Source organism: Thalassophryne amazonica, chromosome 12 (genome assembly GCF_902500255.1).
Source record: "Thalassophryne amazonica chromosome 12, fThaAma1.1, whole genome shotgun sequence".
Taxonomy (NCBI): domain Eukaryota; kingdom Metazoa; phylum Chordata; class Actinopteri; order Batrachoidiformes; family Batrachoididae; genus Thalassophryne; species Thalassophryne amazonica.
Genome location: NC_047114.1, coordinates 23,461,294 through 23,481,126, shown reverse-complemented (window position 1 = coordinate 23,481,126; position 19,833 = coordinate 23,461,294). Strand labels below are relative to the sequence as shown.

The following is a 19,833-nucleotide window of genomic DNA, read 5'->3' as shown; positions in this document are numbered from 1 at the left end:
TAGTGGCTGAGGAAGATTAAGGGGACATCTGTGTCACCTGTCTTAACTTGCTAGTTTCAAGAACTACAACCCCTGGCAAAAATTATGGAATCACCGACCTCGGAGGATGTTCATTCAGTTGTTTAATTTTGTAGAAAAAAAGCAGATCACAGACATGACACAAAACTAAAGTCATTTCAAATGGCAACTTTCTGGCTTTAAGAAACACTATAACAAATCAAGAAAAAAGATTGTGGCAGTCAGTAACGGTTACCTTTTTAGACCAAGCAGAGGAAAAAAATATGGAATCACTCAATTCTGAGGAAAAAATTATGGAATCACCCTGTAAATTTTCATCCCCAAAACTAACACCCGAATCAAATCAGATCTGCTCGTTAGTCTGCATCTAAAAAGGAGTGAACACACCTTGGAGAGCTGTTGCACCAAGTGGACTGACATGAATCATGGCTCCAACACGAGAGATGTCAATTGAAACAAAGGAGAGGATTATCAAACTCTTAAGAGAGTAAATCATCACGCAATGTTGCAAAAGATGTTGGTTGTTCACAGTCAGCTGTGTCTAAACTCTGGACCAAATACAAACAACATGGGAAGGTTGTTAAAGGCAAACATACTGGTAGACCAAGGAAGACATCAAAGCGTCAAGACAGAAAACTTAAAGCAATATGTCTCAAAAATCGAAAAATGTACAACAAAACAAATGAGGAATGAATGGGAGGAAACTGGAGTCAACGTCTGACTGAACTGTGAGAAACCGCCTAAAGGAAATGGGATTTACATACAGAAAAGCTAAACAAAAGGCATCATTAACACCTAAACAGAAAAAAACAAGGTTACAATGGGCTAAGGAAAAGCAATTGTGGACTGTGGATGACTGGATGAAAGTCATATTCAGTGATGAATCTCGAATCTGCATTGGGCAAGGTGATGATGCTGGAACTTTTGTTTGGTGCTTTTCCAATGAGATTTATAAAGATGACTGCCTGAAGAGAACATGTAAATTTCCACAGTCATTGATGATATGGGGCTGCATGTCAGGTAAAGGCACTGGGGAGATGGCTGTCATTACATCATCAATAAATGCACAAGTTTATGTTGATATTTTGGACAATTGAAAGGATGTTTGGGGATGATGAAATCATTTTTCAAGATGATAATGCATCTTGCCATAGAGCAAAAACTGCAAAAACATTCCTTGCAAAAAGACACATAGGGTCAATGTCATGGCATAGGGTCAATGTCAATGAGCAGATCTGATTTGATGCAGGTGTTAATTTGGGGGATGAAAATTTACAGGGTGATTCCATATTTTTTCCTCTGCTTGGTCTAAAAAAGTAACCGTTACTGACTGCCACAATCTTTTTTTTCTTGATTTCTTATAGTGTTTCTTAAAGCCAGAAAGTTGCCATTTGAAATGACTTTAGTTTTGTGTCATGTCTGTGATCTGCTTTTTTTCTACAAAATTGAACAACAATTGAACATCCTCTGAGGCCGGTGATTCCATAATTTTTGCCAGGGGTTGTAGAAATGGGGTGGTCCTCTGCCTGGCTGCTTGCCATTCAGGACCCAAGGCAATTCCTTATAGTGATGCATGATTGAGCTGACGCACCAGTATCAAATTTAATTTCTTTCCTTACATTTGAGATATGCTGATTAATAATAAAGTCACAAATGATAACAAAACCTTTTGATGATGATAATAAAGTAGACATAATTGACTGAATGCGTTATTTGCTAATACGCAGAGTGTGGTGATGGGGAAATTTGAGTTTAATAGATTTTAGTCAAGTTGTCCAAAATAATTTGACCTAAACTTTCAGTAGAGAAATAGATACTGTATTCATTTATTTAGTTATTTAGGGGAAATTCGTCGGTTCGAGAGCATTCATACATACACAATGCATCCATCCAATACAATCCCAATAAATAAGACACACACACACACACACACATATATATATATACACACAGTAGTGTTCAGAATAATAGTGCTATGTGACTAAAAAGATTAATCCAGGTTATATATTTCTTATTGTTACATGGGAAACAAGGTACCAGTAGATTAAGTAGATTCTCAGAAATCCAACAAGACCAAGCATTCATGATATGCACACTCTTAAGGCTATGAAATTGGGCTATTTGTTAAATAACTATAATATGTCTCCCCTAACTATATTCCCCCCAGTCACCCCATATTTCATATCCCCATCACGAAAAGCACCCCATTTTCGCGACACGGTTTTGTGTTATTTTGCGATTTATAATCCTCCCCCTTCTCCTAACTCTCGCCATAACCATAATGTAAGTTTCTTCCCTCCCGTAACCCTAACTATAACCCCCCAGACTGAATGTACTTTTCGTAATGCCATCACGAACTACAGTAAGACTGGGTTGTAATAAAAACAACTGCTCACAGACTGCATTAATACCCCACTTTTTCCCACTTAAAAAAAAATGTACTCACCCAGCCAGGTGGTGAGAAATTTTGGTGGTTTTTACTGTTATTATGATGAAACATATATTTAAATCAAATCTAATTTATTTGTATATAATTATGTGATATTGATTTTTTTTGTAAAGAGGTTATATGAAGAGGTTATATTTGTAAATTGTGTTGGTAGCATGGCCCAAGCAGAGGGTCACCTCTTTGAGTCTGGTCTGCTTGAGGTTTCTTCCTCAAATCATCAGATGGAATTTTTCCTTACCACTGTCGTCTGTGCACTTGCTCTGGGGGTTGGTAATGTTAGACCTTACTTGTGTAGTGGGATGAAGGTCCCGGGTCCTGATTGAAAAGACGTTCCCACTAGCTTGGCTAACGGGGAATTCCCCTTTGGCTGACCTGGTAGAGGAATGGTCTTTAGTGCAAGCCATCTGGGTTCGATCCCACCGCCGTCCCGGCCACAAAGGTCCTGCGGTCACAATCTGGCGTCACAAACAGGATGTGGGTAGTCACAGAACATGCTTAAATGCACCTGTGACTTGGAGACGAAGTCAAAAATGGTGGGGAGATATGTAGCGGGATGAAGGTCCCGGCTCCTGATTGAAAAGACGTTCCCACTAGCTTGGCTAACGGGGAATTCCCCTTTGGCTGACCTGGTAGAGGAATGGTCTTTAGTGCGAACCGGGTTCGATCCCACCACAAAGGTCCTGCGGTCACACTTGTGTGAAGTGCCTTGAGGAAACTTACTTGTGATTTGGCGCTATATAAAATGAAAATAAATTTAAATAAATTGAAATTGAAATATGAAAAAAAAAAAAAGCAACTCCAATGGATACAGGTAGTTAGGATCCTCCCTTTCACCTATGCTGCCAGCAGGTGGCGCACTTGACTGTGAGGAGAGCAGGCAGCGGGTGGCTCGAAACACTTTGAGACAGATTTTCACCAGCAAGCTGGTCTGGAATCAAAGAGGGAGACAGAGCGGACCGGATCCTGTATGGTCTGACGGCACAGGTACCAGAACCGGAACGCTGCTGGGACCTCTACCGAGAGCGCACAGTGATCCTTTCATACGGGACAAACTCAGGACGGTTTTCACCAAAATGGGCTGAGTGGGAGTCAGAGTGACGGTGCTTTCGGAGTTCTGAGTGTTCTGTGTGAAAAAAAGAACTCTCTGTGTCGCCTCCTAAGATGTTTCCTCACCACAGAGAAAGGTAAGTAAGTGTCCTTCACGGCTTGTCTGGGGTTTCCACATCATCGGTTCGTGGATTTATAAAATGTAAATGTCAAAATACTTCTCCAGCACCAGCAGCCTCCTCGTTGGTTTCTATTGCAGTGTGGAGCAGTGTTCTGGTTCTTTTTCCGCCACTGAGCACAGATTGAACGGGACCTTTCTTTCTTTCTTTCTTTCTTTCTTTCTTTCTTTCTTTCTTTCTTTCTTATGAATGCGTTAATTATAGCAATCATCTGTTTTTGGTTTTCCTCTGTGGCTGCTGCAGCATTTTAAAGGTTCCAGATAATTTCAGCCATAATTCTAATTCAGGACTGATGGAACAAACAAAACATGAAACTGTCTCGGTTACTGTTACAAATGTCAGTTTCTCTGCTGTTTGCATTTTAGAAGTGTCAAACTAATGGTAAACTAAATCTTTTTCCCCTCCTCTTGGGAATCAGTTTTCTATATGTGTGGCAGAATCTACCAAACACCACAAACAGATACATCACTTTAAAATGTCCGAATGACAAAAAGGTGTTATATAGTGAAATGTAAAACTATAAATAAGAAAAACAGATGCAGAATGTTTGCTGAACTCATGTATCGGTATTTACAATAAATCATCACTTTTACAGTTCAGGAGATGGAAACATGAACATTTCAAAGTCAGTGAATATGTCTTGGATGTCATTTGCACCTGTCATTAGGAAACGCAACATGGTACTGTACGGTAAATCTGTCTCAAGGGGGCAATTCTCAAAAACTGAGTGTCTATGTAATGAGACTCATGAGGGAAGCCACCAAGACACCCACAACAAATCTGAAGGAGTTATAGGGTTCTGTGGCTGTGATTGAAGATACAAAGTACAACTTTTGATTTTATTACATTATGAGTTATAAAGCTTCATGGTGGAGTGGAGCAGAAAAAAAAAGATTTTCTTAAAAAGAAGCAGCATGAGACGCTATCCTGCAGACTTTGGTTGTAATGAGTGGTTATTTGTGTTCTGGTGCCTTTCTTTCAGCTTGAACCAGTCAGGCCATTCTCTGATTATGACCAACAAGGCATTTTTGTGCAGAGAACTGCCACTCAAATCAAATCAATTTTATTTATATAGCGCCAAATCACAACAAACAGTTGCCCCAAGGCGCTTTATATTGCAACGCAAAAGCCATACAATAATTACAGAAAAACCCCAATGGTCAAAACGACCCCCTATGAGCAAGCACTTGGCGACAGTGGGGAGGAAAAACTCCCTTTTAACAGAAAGAAACCTCCAGCAGAACCAGGCTCAGGGAGGGGCAGTCTTCTGCTGGGACTGGTTTTGGCTGAGGGAGAGAACCAGGAAAAAGACATGCTGTGGAGGGGAGCAGAGATCAATCACTAATGATTAAATGCAGAGTGGTGCATACAGAGCAAAAAGAGAAAGAAACACTCAGTGCATCATGGGAACCCCCCCCAGCAGTCTAAGCCTATAGCAGCATAACTAAGGGATGGTTCAGGGTAACCTGATCCAGCCCTAACTATAAGCTTTAGCAAAAACGAAAATTTTAAGCCTAATCTTAAAAGTAGAGAGGGTGTCTGTCTCCCTGATCTGAATTGGGAGCTGGTTCCACAGGAGAGGAGCCTGAAAGCTGAAGGCTCTGCCTCCCATTCTACTCTTACAAACCCTAGGAACTACAAGTAAGCCTGCAGTCTGAGAGCGAAGCGCTCTATTGGGGTGATATGGTGCTATGAGGTCCCTAAGATAAGATGGGACCTGATTATTCAAAACCTTATAAGTAAGAAGAAGAATTTTAAATTCTATTCTAGAATTAACAGGAAGCCAATGAAGAGAGGCCAATATGGGTGAGATATGCTCTCTCCTTCTAGTCCCCATCAGTACTCTAGCTGGAGCATTTTGAATTAACTGAAGGCTTTTCAGGGAACTTTTAGGACAACCTGATAATAATGAATTACACTAGTCCAGCCTAGAGGAAATAAATGCATGAATTAGTTTTTCAGCGTCACTCTGAGACAAGACCTTTCTAATTTTAGAGATATTGCGCAAATGCAAAAAAGCAGTCCTACATATTTGTTTAATATGCGCATTGAATGACATATCCTGATCAAAAATGACTCCAAGATTTCTCACAGTATTAGGTAGAGGTAGAGGTCAGGGTAATGCCATCCAGAGTAAGGATCTGGTTAGACATCATGTTTCTAAGATTTGTGGGGCCAAGTACAATAACTTCAGTTTTATCTGAGTTTAAAAGCAGGAAATTAGAGGTCATCCATGTCTTTATGTCTGTAAGACAATCCTGGAGTTTAGCTAATTGGTGTGTGTCCTCTGGCTTCATGGATAGATAAAGCTGGGTATCATCTGCGTAACAATGAAAATTTAAGCAATGCTTAATAATACTGCCTAAGGGAAACATGTATAAAGTGAATAAAATTGGTCCTAGCACAGGACCTTGTGGAACTCCATAATTAACCTTAGTCTGTGAAGAAGATTCCCCATTTACATGAACAAATTGTAATCTATTAGATAAATATGATTCAAACCACCGCAGCGCAGTGCCTTTAATACCTATGGCATGCTCTAATCTCTAATAAAATTTTATGGTCAACAGTATCAAAAGCAGCACTGAGGTCTAACAGAACAAGCACTCACCACCACCACTCACCAGATGGTTCTTCTTTCTCAAACCCATAGTACAAGGGTCACCAACTCCAGCTATATATACATCAGTTACAAAGCCACAAGGGTTGAAAAGCTGACCGCCTTTCAGTTTTACACAGTGTTTTAGGCATGGAATGTTCAATTTTAATTTTTGCCATCTGACTTCTTAATCTTTTCAGAAAAATAGTCTTAAAGGAGACCCTTAGCCATAATTATGGAGCTCAGTGGGCTTATTGAGGCTTCCTGGCCAGTGCCCCACATTTTGGTGATTTTTAAAAAGTGCTCTGTTAAAAAATGCCTACCTTTAACCTTGATTTACTCCATGAAAAAAATAAATCTCTTTTGTAACCCCTCTGTGTATGTATCAATCAACGTACGTCTATTGTATCTAACACTGACCGGGCTAGCGCCTTGGCAAAGTTTTTTAAACTGATTAACTGATTTCTTGTTTAGCAATGTAATTCTCAGAAAGGGGGTCAAGGGCCACACACACACACACACACACACACACACATACAATGAGGCAAATAAGTATTTAATCCACTGTCGATTTTGCAAGTTTTCCTGCCTACAAAGAATGGAGAGGTCTGTAATTTTTATCATAGGTACACTTCAACTGTGAGAGACAGAATCTAAAAAAATAATAAAAAAACATCCAGAAAGTTACATTGTATAATTTTTAAATAATTAACTTACATTTTAGTGCATGAAATAAGTATTTGATCGCCTACCAACCAGTAAGAATTCTGGGTCTCACAGACCTGTTAGTTTTTCTTTAAGAAGCCCTCCTATTCTGCACTCTTTACCTGTATTAATTACACCTGATTTAACTTGTTACCTGTATAAAAGACACCTGTCCACACACTCAATCAATCACACTCCAACCTCTCCACCATAGCCAAGACCAAAGAGCTGTATAAGGACACCAGGGACAAAACTGTAGACCTGCACAAGCCAGGGATGGGCTACAGGACAATAGGCAAGCAGTTTGGTGAGAAGACAACTGTTGGTGTAATTATTATAAAATGGAAGAAACACAGATGACTGTCAATCTTCCTCGGTCTGGGGCTCCATGCAAGATCTCACATCTTGGGGTAAGGATGATTGTGAGAAAGCTCAGAACTACACGGGAGGACCTGGTCAGTGACCTGAAGAGAGTTGGGACCACAGTCACAAAGATTACTTTAGTAACACACTACGCCTTCATGGTTTAAAATCCTGCAGGGCAGCAAGGTCCCCCTGCTCACGCCAGCACATGTCCAGGCCCATTTGAAGTTCACCAGTGACCATCTGGATGATCCAGAGGAGGCATAGGGGAAGGTCATGTGCTCAGATGAGACCAAAATAGAGCTTTTTGGTATCAACTCTACTCGCCGTGTTTGGAGGATGAGAACAACCCTAAAAAAAACGTCCCAACAGTGACACATGGGGGTGGAAACATCACACTTTTGGGGTGGTTTTATACAAAGGGGACAGGACGACTGCACCGTATTGAAGGGAGGATGGATGGGCTCATGTATCATGAGATTTTGGCAAACAACCTCCTTCCCTCAGTAAAAGGATTGAAGATGGGTCATGGCTGTCTCTTCCAGCATGACAATGACCCCGAACACACAGCCAGGGCAACTAAGGAGGGGCTCCGTAAGAAGCATTTCAAGGTTCTGGAGTGGCCTGGCCAGTCTCCAGACCTGAACTCAATAGAAAATCTTTGGGGGGAGCTGAAACTCGAAATCTGAAAGATCTGGATAAGATCTGTACAGAGGAATGAACCAAAATCCCTGCTGCAGTGTGCAAACTTGGTCAAGAACTATAGGAAATGTCTGGCCTCTGCGTTGCAAACAAAGGTTTCAGTACCACATATTAAGGGCTGTTTTTCTATTGTATCAAATATTTATTTCATGCAATAAAATGCAAAATAATTATTTAAAAATCATACAATGTGATTTTTTTTTTTTTTTTTTTTTTTTTTTTTTTTAGATTCTGTCTCTCACAGTTTAAGTGTACCTACGATAAAAATTACAGACCTCTCCATTCTTTGTAGGTGGGAGAATTTGCAAAATCGACAGTGGATCAAATACTTATTTGCCTCACTGTGTACACACACACACACACACACATACATACATACATACATATATGTATGTATGTATGTGTGTATAATACACACACACACATACCAATATTGTCATGACATTACATTACCCATGTCACTAAGATGAATGGTATGTGTGCTCCTCAAGCTCGGGTCCTCTACCAGAGGCCTGGGAGTTTTCTGGGTTTCGTGCAGTATTGCAGCTGTTCCTAGGACTGCACTGTTCTAGACAGAGACCTCTGATGTTGTGCCTGGAATCTGCTGGAGCCAGGTTTCCAAATTGGGGGTTACAGCTCCTAGTGTTCCTATTACCGCTGGGACCACTTTGGGCTTTACCACATCTGCTCCAGTTGTTCCTTCAGCCCTTGGTACTTCTTAATTTTCTTGTGCTCCTTCTTTCTTGATGTTGCTGTCTGTTGGGATTGCCACATTAATCACAACTGTGGTCTTCTTTTCCTTGTCAGCCACCACTATGTCTGGTTGACTGGCCAGCAGCTACTTGTCTGTCTTTAATTTGAAGTCCCACAGGACCTCAGCCCTGTAATTCTCAACCACCTTTGGTGGCGTCTCCCATCTGGACTTGGGGACTTCCTGGCACTTGGTTGTGCCTCTCAGTGTAGTCTGTCCTATCTTGCATCTTGCATCCTGCTACTATGTGCTAGACTGTCTCTGGGTCACATTTGCACAGCCTGCAACTTGGGTCCTGTTGGCTGTGGTCACTCCTGCCTCTGTGGATCTGGTGGTTAGGCCTTGTTCTTGGGCTGCCTTTGTGCTGTCCTTTAGTCTGGCCTTTTCTAGCCACTGGTAGGTCTTCTTGATGTCAGCCAATTCCTCTATCTGTAGACGATACAGCCCATGGAGGGGCTTGGGCTTCCATGATATCTCCTCCTCCTGTTCTTTATCACCCTCTGTCTTCAGCTGAGGCATTCTTGTCCAGGCACCGGACTGTGGCAGCCCACTGCTCCTAGTGGTTGGATTGTGTCTAACTGTAATAAGGATGGGTTAAATGCAGAAGACAAATTTCATTGTATATGTACAATGACAATAAAGGCTCCATTCTACATCCAGGCCAGGTGAAATATTTAGTTTCTCCTGAGTGTTCCATGATTATACTAGCATCTCCTCCTGCCTAGAAATCCTCCTACATGGCCTTAAAGGATGCATTGCTGGATGGAAGAACACTGGTTCATCTCTGAGCTCATCTAAGGGTGGGAACCACCAACTGTGCTGCAAAGGAAATTTATTTTGGCCGATTGTATCCATGATCTCATTTTTTTCAGTCACTAGCCAAAGGTGAGGGCTGGAGCATAAACTGTTTACCACAACAATCAGATGCAAAGTTACGTAACTCCAGCCTGCTGTTCACTCTGTTGTTCCACTCTACCCTCATCCGGGAACAACTCCTACAGAAACCCGAACTCCTTCACTTGATTTCCATCACAGTATGATGGAATCAGAGTTGGAGCTGCTAATTCAGATCTCGACTGCTTCACAGTCAGCTGCAGAATGTGGTAGGAACGGTTCACATCATTCATCCCATAGCTTGGACCTTCATCTAATCATAATCAAGCTCTGAAAATCCTGTGTTGCTCAGATTCATTTAAGAGCCTTGCAAAGTGCGGCTGATGTCATCTTACTTGCAACAATCAGAGATTTCTGATGTCTGGATCCGGATCACCTTCAAAATGCAGAGAAGTCTTCCATGGCCTAATATCTATCTGTAGTGCAAAAGTTGGTGAGAATCCATGAATTCATTTTGACATAATCCTACAAAGCCTATATAAAGGGAAATCTTGATCCAGAATCTGCATCCAGATCCAGATCACCTCCAAAATTCAGTCCCTTAAATAGCTATCTGTAGTGTAAATTTGGTGAGAAACCATAGATTAGTTTTGAAGTAATCTTTCAAAGTGTATATAAAGTGAAATCTTGATCCAGAATCTGGATTCGGATCCAGATCACCTCCAAAGTTTAATGGACTCTTCTTTGGACTCCATTCAATTTTGGAGGTGTATGTCATGCTCCTGTTTCCATTTTTCTTCTGTACAGCTTGTGCTTTAGTGTTCTAACAGGACAAGGCTTTAACAGTGGTTCGAAACTTATTCCATTAAAGATCAGTCTGTCATAAGGTTTGCTGGAGGAGGTTCTTAGTGAAACTGTTGTGTGGGCTGCTGAAGAGGAGGTACTGCTGGCCCACCACCACCAGAGGACACCCTGCCTGGAGTGCGGGCTCCAGGCACCAGAGGGCGCTGCCGCCTCACAGGAGCAGCCGGGGTGACAGCTGACACTCATCACCTGTGACAGCTGTCACCACTCATCTGATCTGCATCGGTATATGTCATCTCCACCTCTTTGCCGAGATATCGTTCTACCTGAAAGGTAATATCCTCAGCCTGACTGCTTGATAGAAAGCCTTTTTGTTGTGATTTTTGTGAGTGATAACAGACTTTTTCTCCAACGAGAGGTGGAGGTAGCTTCCCTGCCGTGCAGATTGCTGGGTGCAGACGCACCCACGTTTAATTGTGTTTTTGTTCCTCGCCAGCAGTACCAGGTCCGACACGCGGAGGCAGTGGCCACCTGGGAGTTCGGGACTTGGCGGCTCCAGTATTCCCGGGGTCTGGTGGCGGAGGAAATCGTGTGGTTCCAGTTCTGCTTTGGACAGGCGTCTCCTATCTTCGAGCCTGCCCACACGACACCTTGTAATTTGACCTTTGATCTATTGTGTAATCTGTTGTGTTTGTTGTGCACGTTCGCAACAGTAAAGTGTTGTTATTTGACCTATTCCATTGTCCGTTCATTTGCGCCCACTGTTGTGGGTCCGTGTACTTACACTTTCCCAACAGGATATCTCGGCCAACGTCATGGATCCCGAGGGGCGTCAACCGGCTGTTGAACGGCCAATGGAAGAACAGGGCGCACAGGCGCCCGCAGGAGGAATGATCGGTGAGTTGCAGCGGATCCTCACCGTTTTCACGGCTCAGTGGATTTAATGACCGAGCAGAACGTCCTCCTTAACCGCAGGGTGGAGGCTCTCGCCGCGCAGGTGGAGGCGCGCCCTCAGGGCGCTGCTGCGGCTCTCCCTCCTGTCGACCCTGTGCGTAACAGTGACGTTCCACTGGTCGTTCAACGACCCCTCCCACCTTCCCCTGAAGCATACATAAGCCCTCCAGAGCCGTACGGAGGTTGTGTGGAGACGTGCGCGGACTTCCTTATGCAGTGTTCGCTTGTCTTCGCACAACGTCCTGTCATGTACGCGACTGATTCTAGTAAGATAGCTTATGTAATTAATCTGCTTCACGGCAAGGCACGCGCTTGGGCTACAGCGCTTTGGGAGCAAAATTCACGGCTCCTTCTGACATATGATGGGTTTGTGAGGGAGTTCAGAACAGTGTTCGATCATCCAAATAGAGGAGAGACCGCTTCAGCCGTGCTGCTGTCAATGAGACAGGGGCGCCGAAGCACAGCTGCTTATGCAGTCGACTTCCGCATCACGGCTGCGAGGTCCGGCTGGAATAACACTGCCCTCCGCGCCGCCTTCGTAAACGGACTGTCGTTGGTCCTGAAGGAGCTCCTGGTGGCTAAGGACGAACCGCGGGATTTAGACGGGCTTATTAATCTCGTTATACGATTAGACAATCGGTTAGAGGAACGCCGTCGGGAGCGAGGCGAAGGACGTGACCGGATACGCGCCGCCCCTCTCCCTTCCGGGTTTGAAAAGGGGCCGCCCTCCCCACGCTCCACAGCCGCAGCGCTTTGTGGGGCAACAGCTCCCCCTGCTGACGTTGTTAGGGAAACGCACAGGGCCAAAATGGGGAGGCTGATCCGTGGAGAGTGTTTTCTCTGCAGCTCAACAGAGCACACACAGAGAGACTGCCCCAAACGGCCAAACGTCAACACTCGCCCTTAGAGACTGGGCTAAGGCGGGGTCAAGACATTCAAGTGAGACACACACAAATTGCCACACGACTCCCAGTCACAATCCTGAGCGGGGATTTAACCCTTCAAGCCCGAGCACTGGTGGACACGGGGTCAGAAGGGAATCTGCTAGACAGCAGATGGGCAAAGGAGGTAGGGCTCCCTCTGGTGGCGCTTCCTACGCCATTGCAGGTGCGGGCACTAGATGGCACCCTCCTCCCTTTACTCACACACAAGACACCACCAGTAACTCTGGTGGTGTCTGGAAACCACCGGGAGGAGATTGAGTTTTTTGTAACTCCTGCCACCTCCCGCGTGATTTTGGGCATCCCATGGATGTTAAAGCACAATCCCCGGATCGATTGGCCGTCTGGGGTGGTGGTTCAGTGGAGCGAAACCTGCCATTGGGTGTGTTTAGGATCCTCGGTTCCTCCCGGTTCCCAGGCTAAGGAGGAGGTCAAAGTCCCGCCCAATCTGACGGTGGTGCCGGTTGAGTACCACGATCTTGCTGACGTCTTCAGCAAGGACCTGGCACTCACCCTTCCCCCGCACCGTCCGTACGATTGTGCCATTGATTTGGTTCCGGGCGCTGAGTTCCCGTCCAGCAGGCTGTACAACCTCTCACGACCTGAGCGCGAATCAATGGAGACCTACATCCGGGACTCATTAGCTGCCGGGCTGATCCGGAACTCCACCTCCCCGATGGGGGCAGGTTTCTTTTTTGTGGGCAAGAAAGATGGCGGACTTCGTCCATGTATTGATTACAGGGGGCTGAATGAGATTACGGTTCGCAACCGATACCCGTTGCCATTATTAGATTCCGTGTTCACCCCCCTGCATGGAGCCAAAATCTTTACTAAACTGGATCTTAGAAATGCGTATCACCTGGTTCGGATCCAGAAGGGAGACGAATGGAAGACGGCATTCAACACCCCATTAGGTCACTTTGAGTACCTGGTCATGCCGTTCGGCCTCACCAACGCCCCCGCGACGTTCCAAGCATTAGTTAATGATGTCTTGCGGGATTTCCGGCACCGATTCGTCTTCGTATATCTAGACGATATACTCATCTTTTCTCCGGATCCTGAGACTCATGTCCGGCATGTACGTCAGGTCCTGCAGCGGTTGTTGGAGAACCGGCTGTTTGTGAAGGGCGAGAAGTGTGAGTTCCACCGCACCTCTTTGTCCTTCCTGGGGTTTATCATCTCCCCCAACTCCGTCGCTCCTGATCCGGCCAAGGTTGCGGCGGTGAGAGACTGGCCCCAACCCACTAGCCGTAGGAAGCTGCAAAGTTCCTCGGCTTTGCTAATTTCTACAGGAGGTTCATTAAGGGCTACAGTCAGGTAGTTAGCCCCCTGACAGCCCTGACCTCACCAAAGTTCCCTTCACCTGGTTGGATCGTTGCGATGCCGCGTTCAAGGAGTTGAAACGGCGCTTCTCGTCTGCACCCGTTCTGGTGCAGGCCCCGATCCTAGTCGCCAGTTAGTGGTTGAAGTGGACGCCTCGGACTCAGGGATAGGAGCTGTGCTTTCCCAGAGCGGGAAGACCGATAAGGTCCTTCACCCGTGTGCCTATTTTTCCCGCAGGTTGACCCCGGCCGAACGGAACTATGACATTGGCAATCGAGAACTCCTTGCGGTGAAAGAGGCTCTTGAAGAGTGGAGACATCTGTTGGAGGGAACATCCGTGCCATTCACGGTTTTCACTGACCACCGGAACCTGGAGTATATCAGGACCGCCAAGCAGCTGAATCCCAGGCAAGCCCACTGGTCACTGTTCTTCGGCCGTTTGACTTCCGGATCACCTACCGTCCCGGGACCAAGAACCAGAGATCAGATGCCTTGTCCCGGGTACATGAAGATGAAGTCAAAACGGAGTTGTCGGATCCACCGGAACCCATCATCCCGGAGTCCACTATCGTGGCCACCCTCACCTGGGACGTAGAGAGAACCGTCCGGGAGGCCCTGGCACAAAGCCCGGACCCCGGAACTGGGCCGAAGAACAGACTTTACGTCCCACCAGAAGCTAGGGCTGCAGTCCTGGACTTCTGTCACGGCTCTAAGCTCTCCTGTCATCCAGGGGTGCGAAGAACCGTGGCAGTTGTCCGGCAGCGCTTCTGGTGGGCGTCCCTAGAGGCCGACGTCCGGGATTATATCCAGGCCTGCACCACCTGCGCCAGGGGCAAGGCTGACCATCGTAGGGCTTCGGGTCTGCTCCAGCCGCTGCCCGTGCCCCATCGCCCCTGGTCCCACATCGGCCTGGATTTTGTCACGGGTCTCCCGCCGTCCCAGGGCAACACCACCATCCTCACGATAGTGGACCGATTCTCCAAGGCGGCCCACTTCGTGGCCCTCCCGAGCTCCCAACGGCCCAGGAGACAGCGGACCTCCTGGTTCACCACGTCGTCCGTCTGCATGGGATCCCAACAGACATTGTCTCAGATCGCGGTCCCCAGTTCTCCTCGCACGTCTGGAGGAGCTTCTGCCGGGACTGGGGGGCCACGGTGAGTCCTCTCATCCGGGTACCATCCCCAGACCAACGGGCAAGCAGAACGGGGCCAATCAGGAGATGGAACAGGCCCTGCGTTGCGTGACAGCCGCGCACCCGGCGGCCTGGAGTACCCATCTGGCCTGGATCGAGTATGCCCATAACAGCCAGGTGTCGTCAGCCACCGGCCTCTCTCCCTTTCGAGGTATGTCTGGGGTACCAACCGCCTTGTTTCCAGTGGTGTGAGGGAGAGGTCGGTGTGCCCTCGGTCCAGGCCCACCTACGGAAGTGCCGTCGGGTGTGGCGTGCCGCCCGTTCTGCCTTGCTGAGGGCCCGGATGAGGTCAAAGGCCCGTGCAGACCGTCGGCGGACCCCGGCCCCTGCGTATCGGCCAGGGCAGGAGGTGTGGTTGTCGACAAGGACATCCACCTCAAAAGTGGACTCCCCCAAGTTACAGGCCGTTACATCGGTCCCCTTCAAAATCCAGAAGGTCATCAGTCCAGCCGCAGTGAGGCTTCAGCTGCCGGCCTCACTGCGGATCCATCCTGTATTTCACCGTGTCCCGAATCAAACCACATCACACCTCACCCCTCTGTACTCCGGGTCCGGCACCGCCTCCTGCCCGGATCATCGATGGCGAGCCGGCTTGGACTGTGCGCCGGCTTTTGGATGTCCGTAGGATGGGCCGGGGCTTCCAGTATTTTGGTGGACTGGGAGGGGTACGGACCTGAAGAACGCTCCTGGGTGAAGAGGAGCGTCATTCTGGGCCCGGCCCTCCTGGCCGATTTCTACCGCCGCCACCCGGACAAGCCTGGTCGGGCGCCAGGAGGCGCCCGTGAGGGGGGGGTCCTGTTGTGTGGGCTGCTGAGAGGAGGAGGTACTGCTGGCCCACCACCACCAGAAGGGCACCCCTGCCTGGAGTGGCGGGCTCCAGGCACCAGAGGGCGCTTGCCGCCTCACAGGAGCAGCCGGGGTGGCAGCTGACACTCATCACCTGTGACAGCTGTCACCACTCATCTGAGCTGCATCGGTATATCAGCAAGACGTCATCTCCACCTCTTTGCCGAGATATCGTCTAAACCTGAAAGGTAATATCCTCAGCCTGACTGCTTGATAGAAAGCCTTTTTTGTTGTGATTTTTGTGAGTGATAAACAGACTTTTTCCTCCAACGAGAGGTGGAGGTAGCTTCCCTGCCGTGCAGATTGCTGGGGTGCAGACGCACACCACGGTTAATTGTGTTTTTGTTCCTCGCCAGCAGTACCAGGTCCGACACGCAGAGGCAGTGGCCACCTGGGAGTTTCGGGACTTGGCGGCTCCAGTATTCCAGGGGTCTGTGGCGGAGGAAATCGTGATGTTCCGGTTCTGCTTTGGACAGGCGTCTCCTATCTTCGAGCCTGCCCACACGACACCTTGTAATTTGACCTTTGATCTATTGTGTAATCTGTTGTGTTTGTTGTGCACGTTCGCAACAGTAAAGTGTTATTTGACCTATTCCATTGTCCGTTCATTTGCGCCCCCTGTTGGGGTCCGTGTACTTACACTTTCCCAACAGAAACCATATGTTGATGTGATCAGTAGGAATAAAATACCTGCACTCATCCTGACCTTTATGGAACAGATTTGGTGTTTCTGGTTTAGGAGCCCAGACAAAGGGTTCAAGATGCCGTCAGTGTGAGGAACTTCTATTGTTAGTTCACTAAAGTTGTAGCTTAACTAAACGATGTCAGCTGCTTTAATAATGTTTCAAATATTTGCTCCTCTGCACATTTCCTGTTCTTCAGCAAGCTCCTTCATGTTCTCAGTTGCTTGTCAATTGACTCACACCATCCAGTCACATTCACTAGGCCTCACAGCGCTCATTAAAAGTGGACTGTTATTGTTGGAGTAAAATGGAATCACTTCGTGATGTTCCACCATATCTATACTTTCAGAATTAATTTTTAAGATATAGGGTTAGTTCTCTCTGTAGAACCCTCATGCCATATCAACATGCAGAAAAACTGTGCACCACAGCATCCACCACACTACAGAACTGCCCTGGGGTCCAGGATAGCATCTAGGCAGACCACATGTTTAACCCCACCTCTTAGAAGTCATCTGCTGCAGCCAAGTGAAACATAGGCATCCCCTTGACCTTCTTCAGCCACTGGGGTCCTCAATACTGAGGCACCTGCATGGTGGATCATGTCCAGAAAAACTTCCCACATGGCTAAAATGTCACAGCTGATGTTCAGTCAATGTGATACTTCTCATCTGGGTCTATCTAACTGTTCTTTTGACACAGTCAGTCCAGCACTACACAAGGATCCTCAGAAGACACCGAATGCCAAAGACATCCACTCATCACCTTAGGTCACTGGTTAGCATCCAACTCTCGCAGCCTTACAGGAAGCAGTAGGACCCTAAAAACCTGGACCTTCTTTCACCTGCAAAGACATCAGCATTGCCAAACACCTCCACTTATTTGTGCCATGATTACATAAACTCTTCCTGGCATCTCCTGATCCTAAAGGCACAGGACCTAGGCAGGGACAAAAGTGTAAAGCTGGCACCAATGTAACAGTATATTCCCCCCCCCCCCCCCCATAGCTCCCCCCACCCCCTGCATAGCAGGTCTGTTGCAGTATTATCACACATTATCCTAGAATACCCCCCCCCCCCCCCCACCTGAGGGGGAAGTTGTCCTACAATATCCCCCCCACCCTGGCTATCTTCCCTCCCCCACTCGCTGCATAGCAAGTCTGCTGCAGTATTATCACACGTCATCCTCCATTCTGATGTATCTGACCCCTTTTTTGTGTAAATTCTCTCAATTCACATCTATAATTTCTTCCCTGCTCATGTATTATTTGACCTCCCCACTTATGATTGGGTAGGGGGTAAGATATCCTGACCTACAAAGGATGGTCACTGATCTCATCCTACCCAGATTAATACATAGCTGAAACAGTGGATATACTGTTACACCAGGTTCCATATTCAACATTTGAATATGAGGCTGGTAGTATGACTACAAACTACACATTGCTACAGTATACACTTGTGCTCTGTTGCGAAATTTTCATCATGAAGCCAGCAAAAGGACCACCAGGAATCAATATATGATGCACAGAGAAAGGTTTAATTGCACTTTAAGCACATTAACAGACATATCTGGAGAGACTCACAACAGATATGCAAGCAAACATAAAACACAGTCTTCTGATCTTAGCAACCCAGAGAACCGTCTTAAGGACTCCTGCCTTAGTAAAACAAATCCATATACAGACGTGGCCTTCAGTTAGTCTGCTACACACAATCAGATGCTTTGTGGTGGACTCAGAGAAACACACCTGTTCTATCAACACAGGCCAGCAGGCGATGGATGACCCTGACCAGTATGCAGACATGGGGAAACAACATTTTTTTCACCGGCATTCTAAGAACCTTCCATCCAAGGTGGTCCAAACCCCATGGGGTCTTGGGTGGCACACTCATTATTTAATGTGCAATAACTTTGCAAACATAATGCTTCCTTACTAACAGTCAGTCACAGTGAGTCCAATATGAGTCCCTCTGGCTACCAAACTATACACTGTGCCACTGTATGCCCTTGAGGTCCCACCATCGAAGATGGTCCAAACCCCATGGGGTTTGGGTGGCACACTCATTATTTAATGTGCAATAACTGTGCAAACAATGTATACACTGGCTCAGTGAGACTAAGATATTGCTGACTGCCTAAGACATTTTCCAATTTAAGGACTAATGCAGTGTTTGGATTACTTATTTTATTTTCCACGTCAGGATGTAGTAAATTGAAACATACATCTGTACTGGCTTAATAGGTCTGCACTGTGTTTCCTTCCTATGTTCATTGTATTACTTGGTCTTATGATATTATTGGTCATAGATTGCACATTTATTTATAGCATCTTATTTGTTGAAATTCTGTTGTTTATTGCAGTTCAGAAGGTTCTGGGTTCAAATCCCACCCCTACCACATTCTCCATGTATGTGGAGTGCGTCAGGAAGGGCATCCGGCGTAAAACCTGTGCCAAATCAACATGCAGATCCACCTTGGATTTGCTGTGGCGACCCCGAGTGCAAGGGACAAACAAGGGAGCAGCCGAAGGGACTTACATTGCAGCATCATCAAGTTTAAGTGTGAGGGGGCCAATTTTGTTGTTTGCTGCTGACTATTTCAGGATGAGTTGCAAGATGATAGATTTTAAGACTGAGAAACACATTTTATTGACTGCATTTCACTTGTCTCCATGTGACTTTCCTTCTTGCTATCTTTCTTTATTTTTTAACAAAGCTGGTCTATTACTAACTTCAATGCATCCAGGTAAAGCAGCAAGGGGAGCAATAGTCTCCCCCCCCCAAAAAAAAACCTAAAAAGCTAAATGTGACTGTTTGTGAATTTGTTTGATTCCAGGAAATTTGAACAATCAAGATTTTTACAAGAGCAAAAAATGTGATTACTCCATTAACAGTGGAAAATGCTAAGAACCTCTTAGGAGTCCAGGAGTCCGGGAATAGCCGGAAAACTTTCATCTCACTGCAATGCAATCATTCATTTAATTAACTATATTAGAGATCTTCTTTCTTCTTTTGTTTGGCTGTTGGCTGTTATATAGTGTTCCTTTGGTTAAATGCATGTGGTTTGTAAATTGAACACTGTAAAGGTTCTGGTTCATTCTTACTAATTAGGGCTCGATCTACACAAATCTGGTGTGAGAATGACAGATACATCTAGACCTTATTATGCATTTGTGTAACTTCCTTTGTAAGGCCTAATATACGTATTCCTTACAACAAATTTATATTTAGGGAATGACCCTGTTGTGTCTGTTGATGGCGTTCATGCTAGTTACACGGTTGCAAATGGAGCTTTACCAGCGACAAGTTAGTGGAGCCAGTAAAGCTCAATTTGCGTCCGTAATCCAGCAGGAACATCCACAAATCATCAGACACAACAGGGTTTTTCCAATTCTAATCCAATTCCATCGTTTGTACAATTTAGTTTTCTGTAGGTAATTT

The 19,833-nt window shown here is 46.1% G+C and overlaps 1 protein-coding gene across 4 annotated transcripts in view; it reads left to right on the top strand.

The window, feature by feature from the left end:
• Positions 1 to 3,461: 3,461 nt before the first annotated feature.
• The window catches only part of LOC117522392 (homer protein homolog 3-like), a 79,062-nt gene continuing 62,690 nt past the window's right edge, over positions 3,462 to 19,833 (top strand). For all 4 annotated transcript variants that reach the window (XM_034183788.1, XM_034183786.1, XM_034183787.1 and 1 more), the window contains exon 1: positions 3,462 to 3,651. In XM_034183788.1, coding sequence (XP_034039679.1) covers positions 3,629 to 3,651 — 23 coding nt within the window. In that variant the 5' untranslated portion in view covers positions 3,462 to 3,628. The remainder of the gene's footprint in view (positions 3,652 to 19,833) is intronic.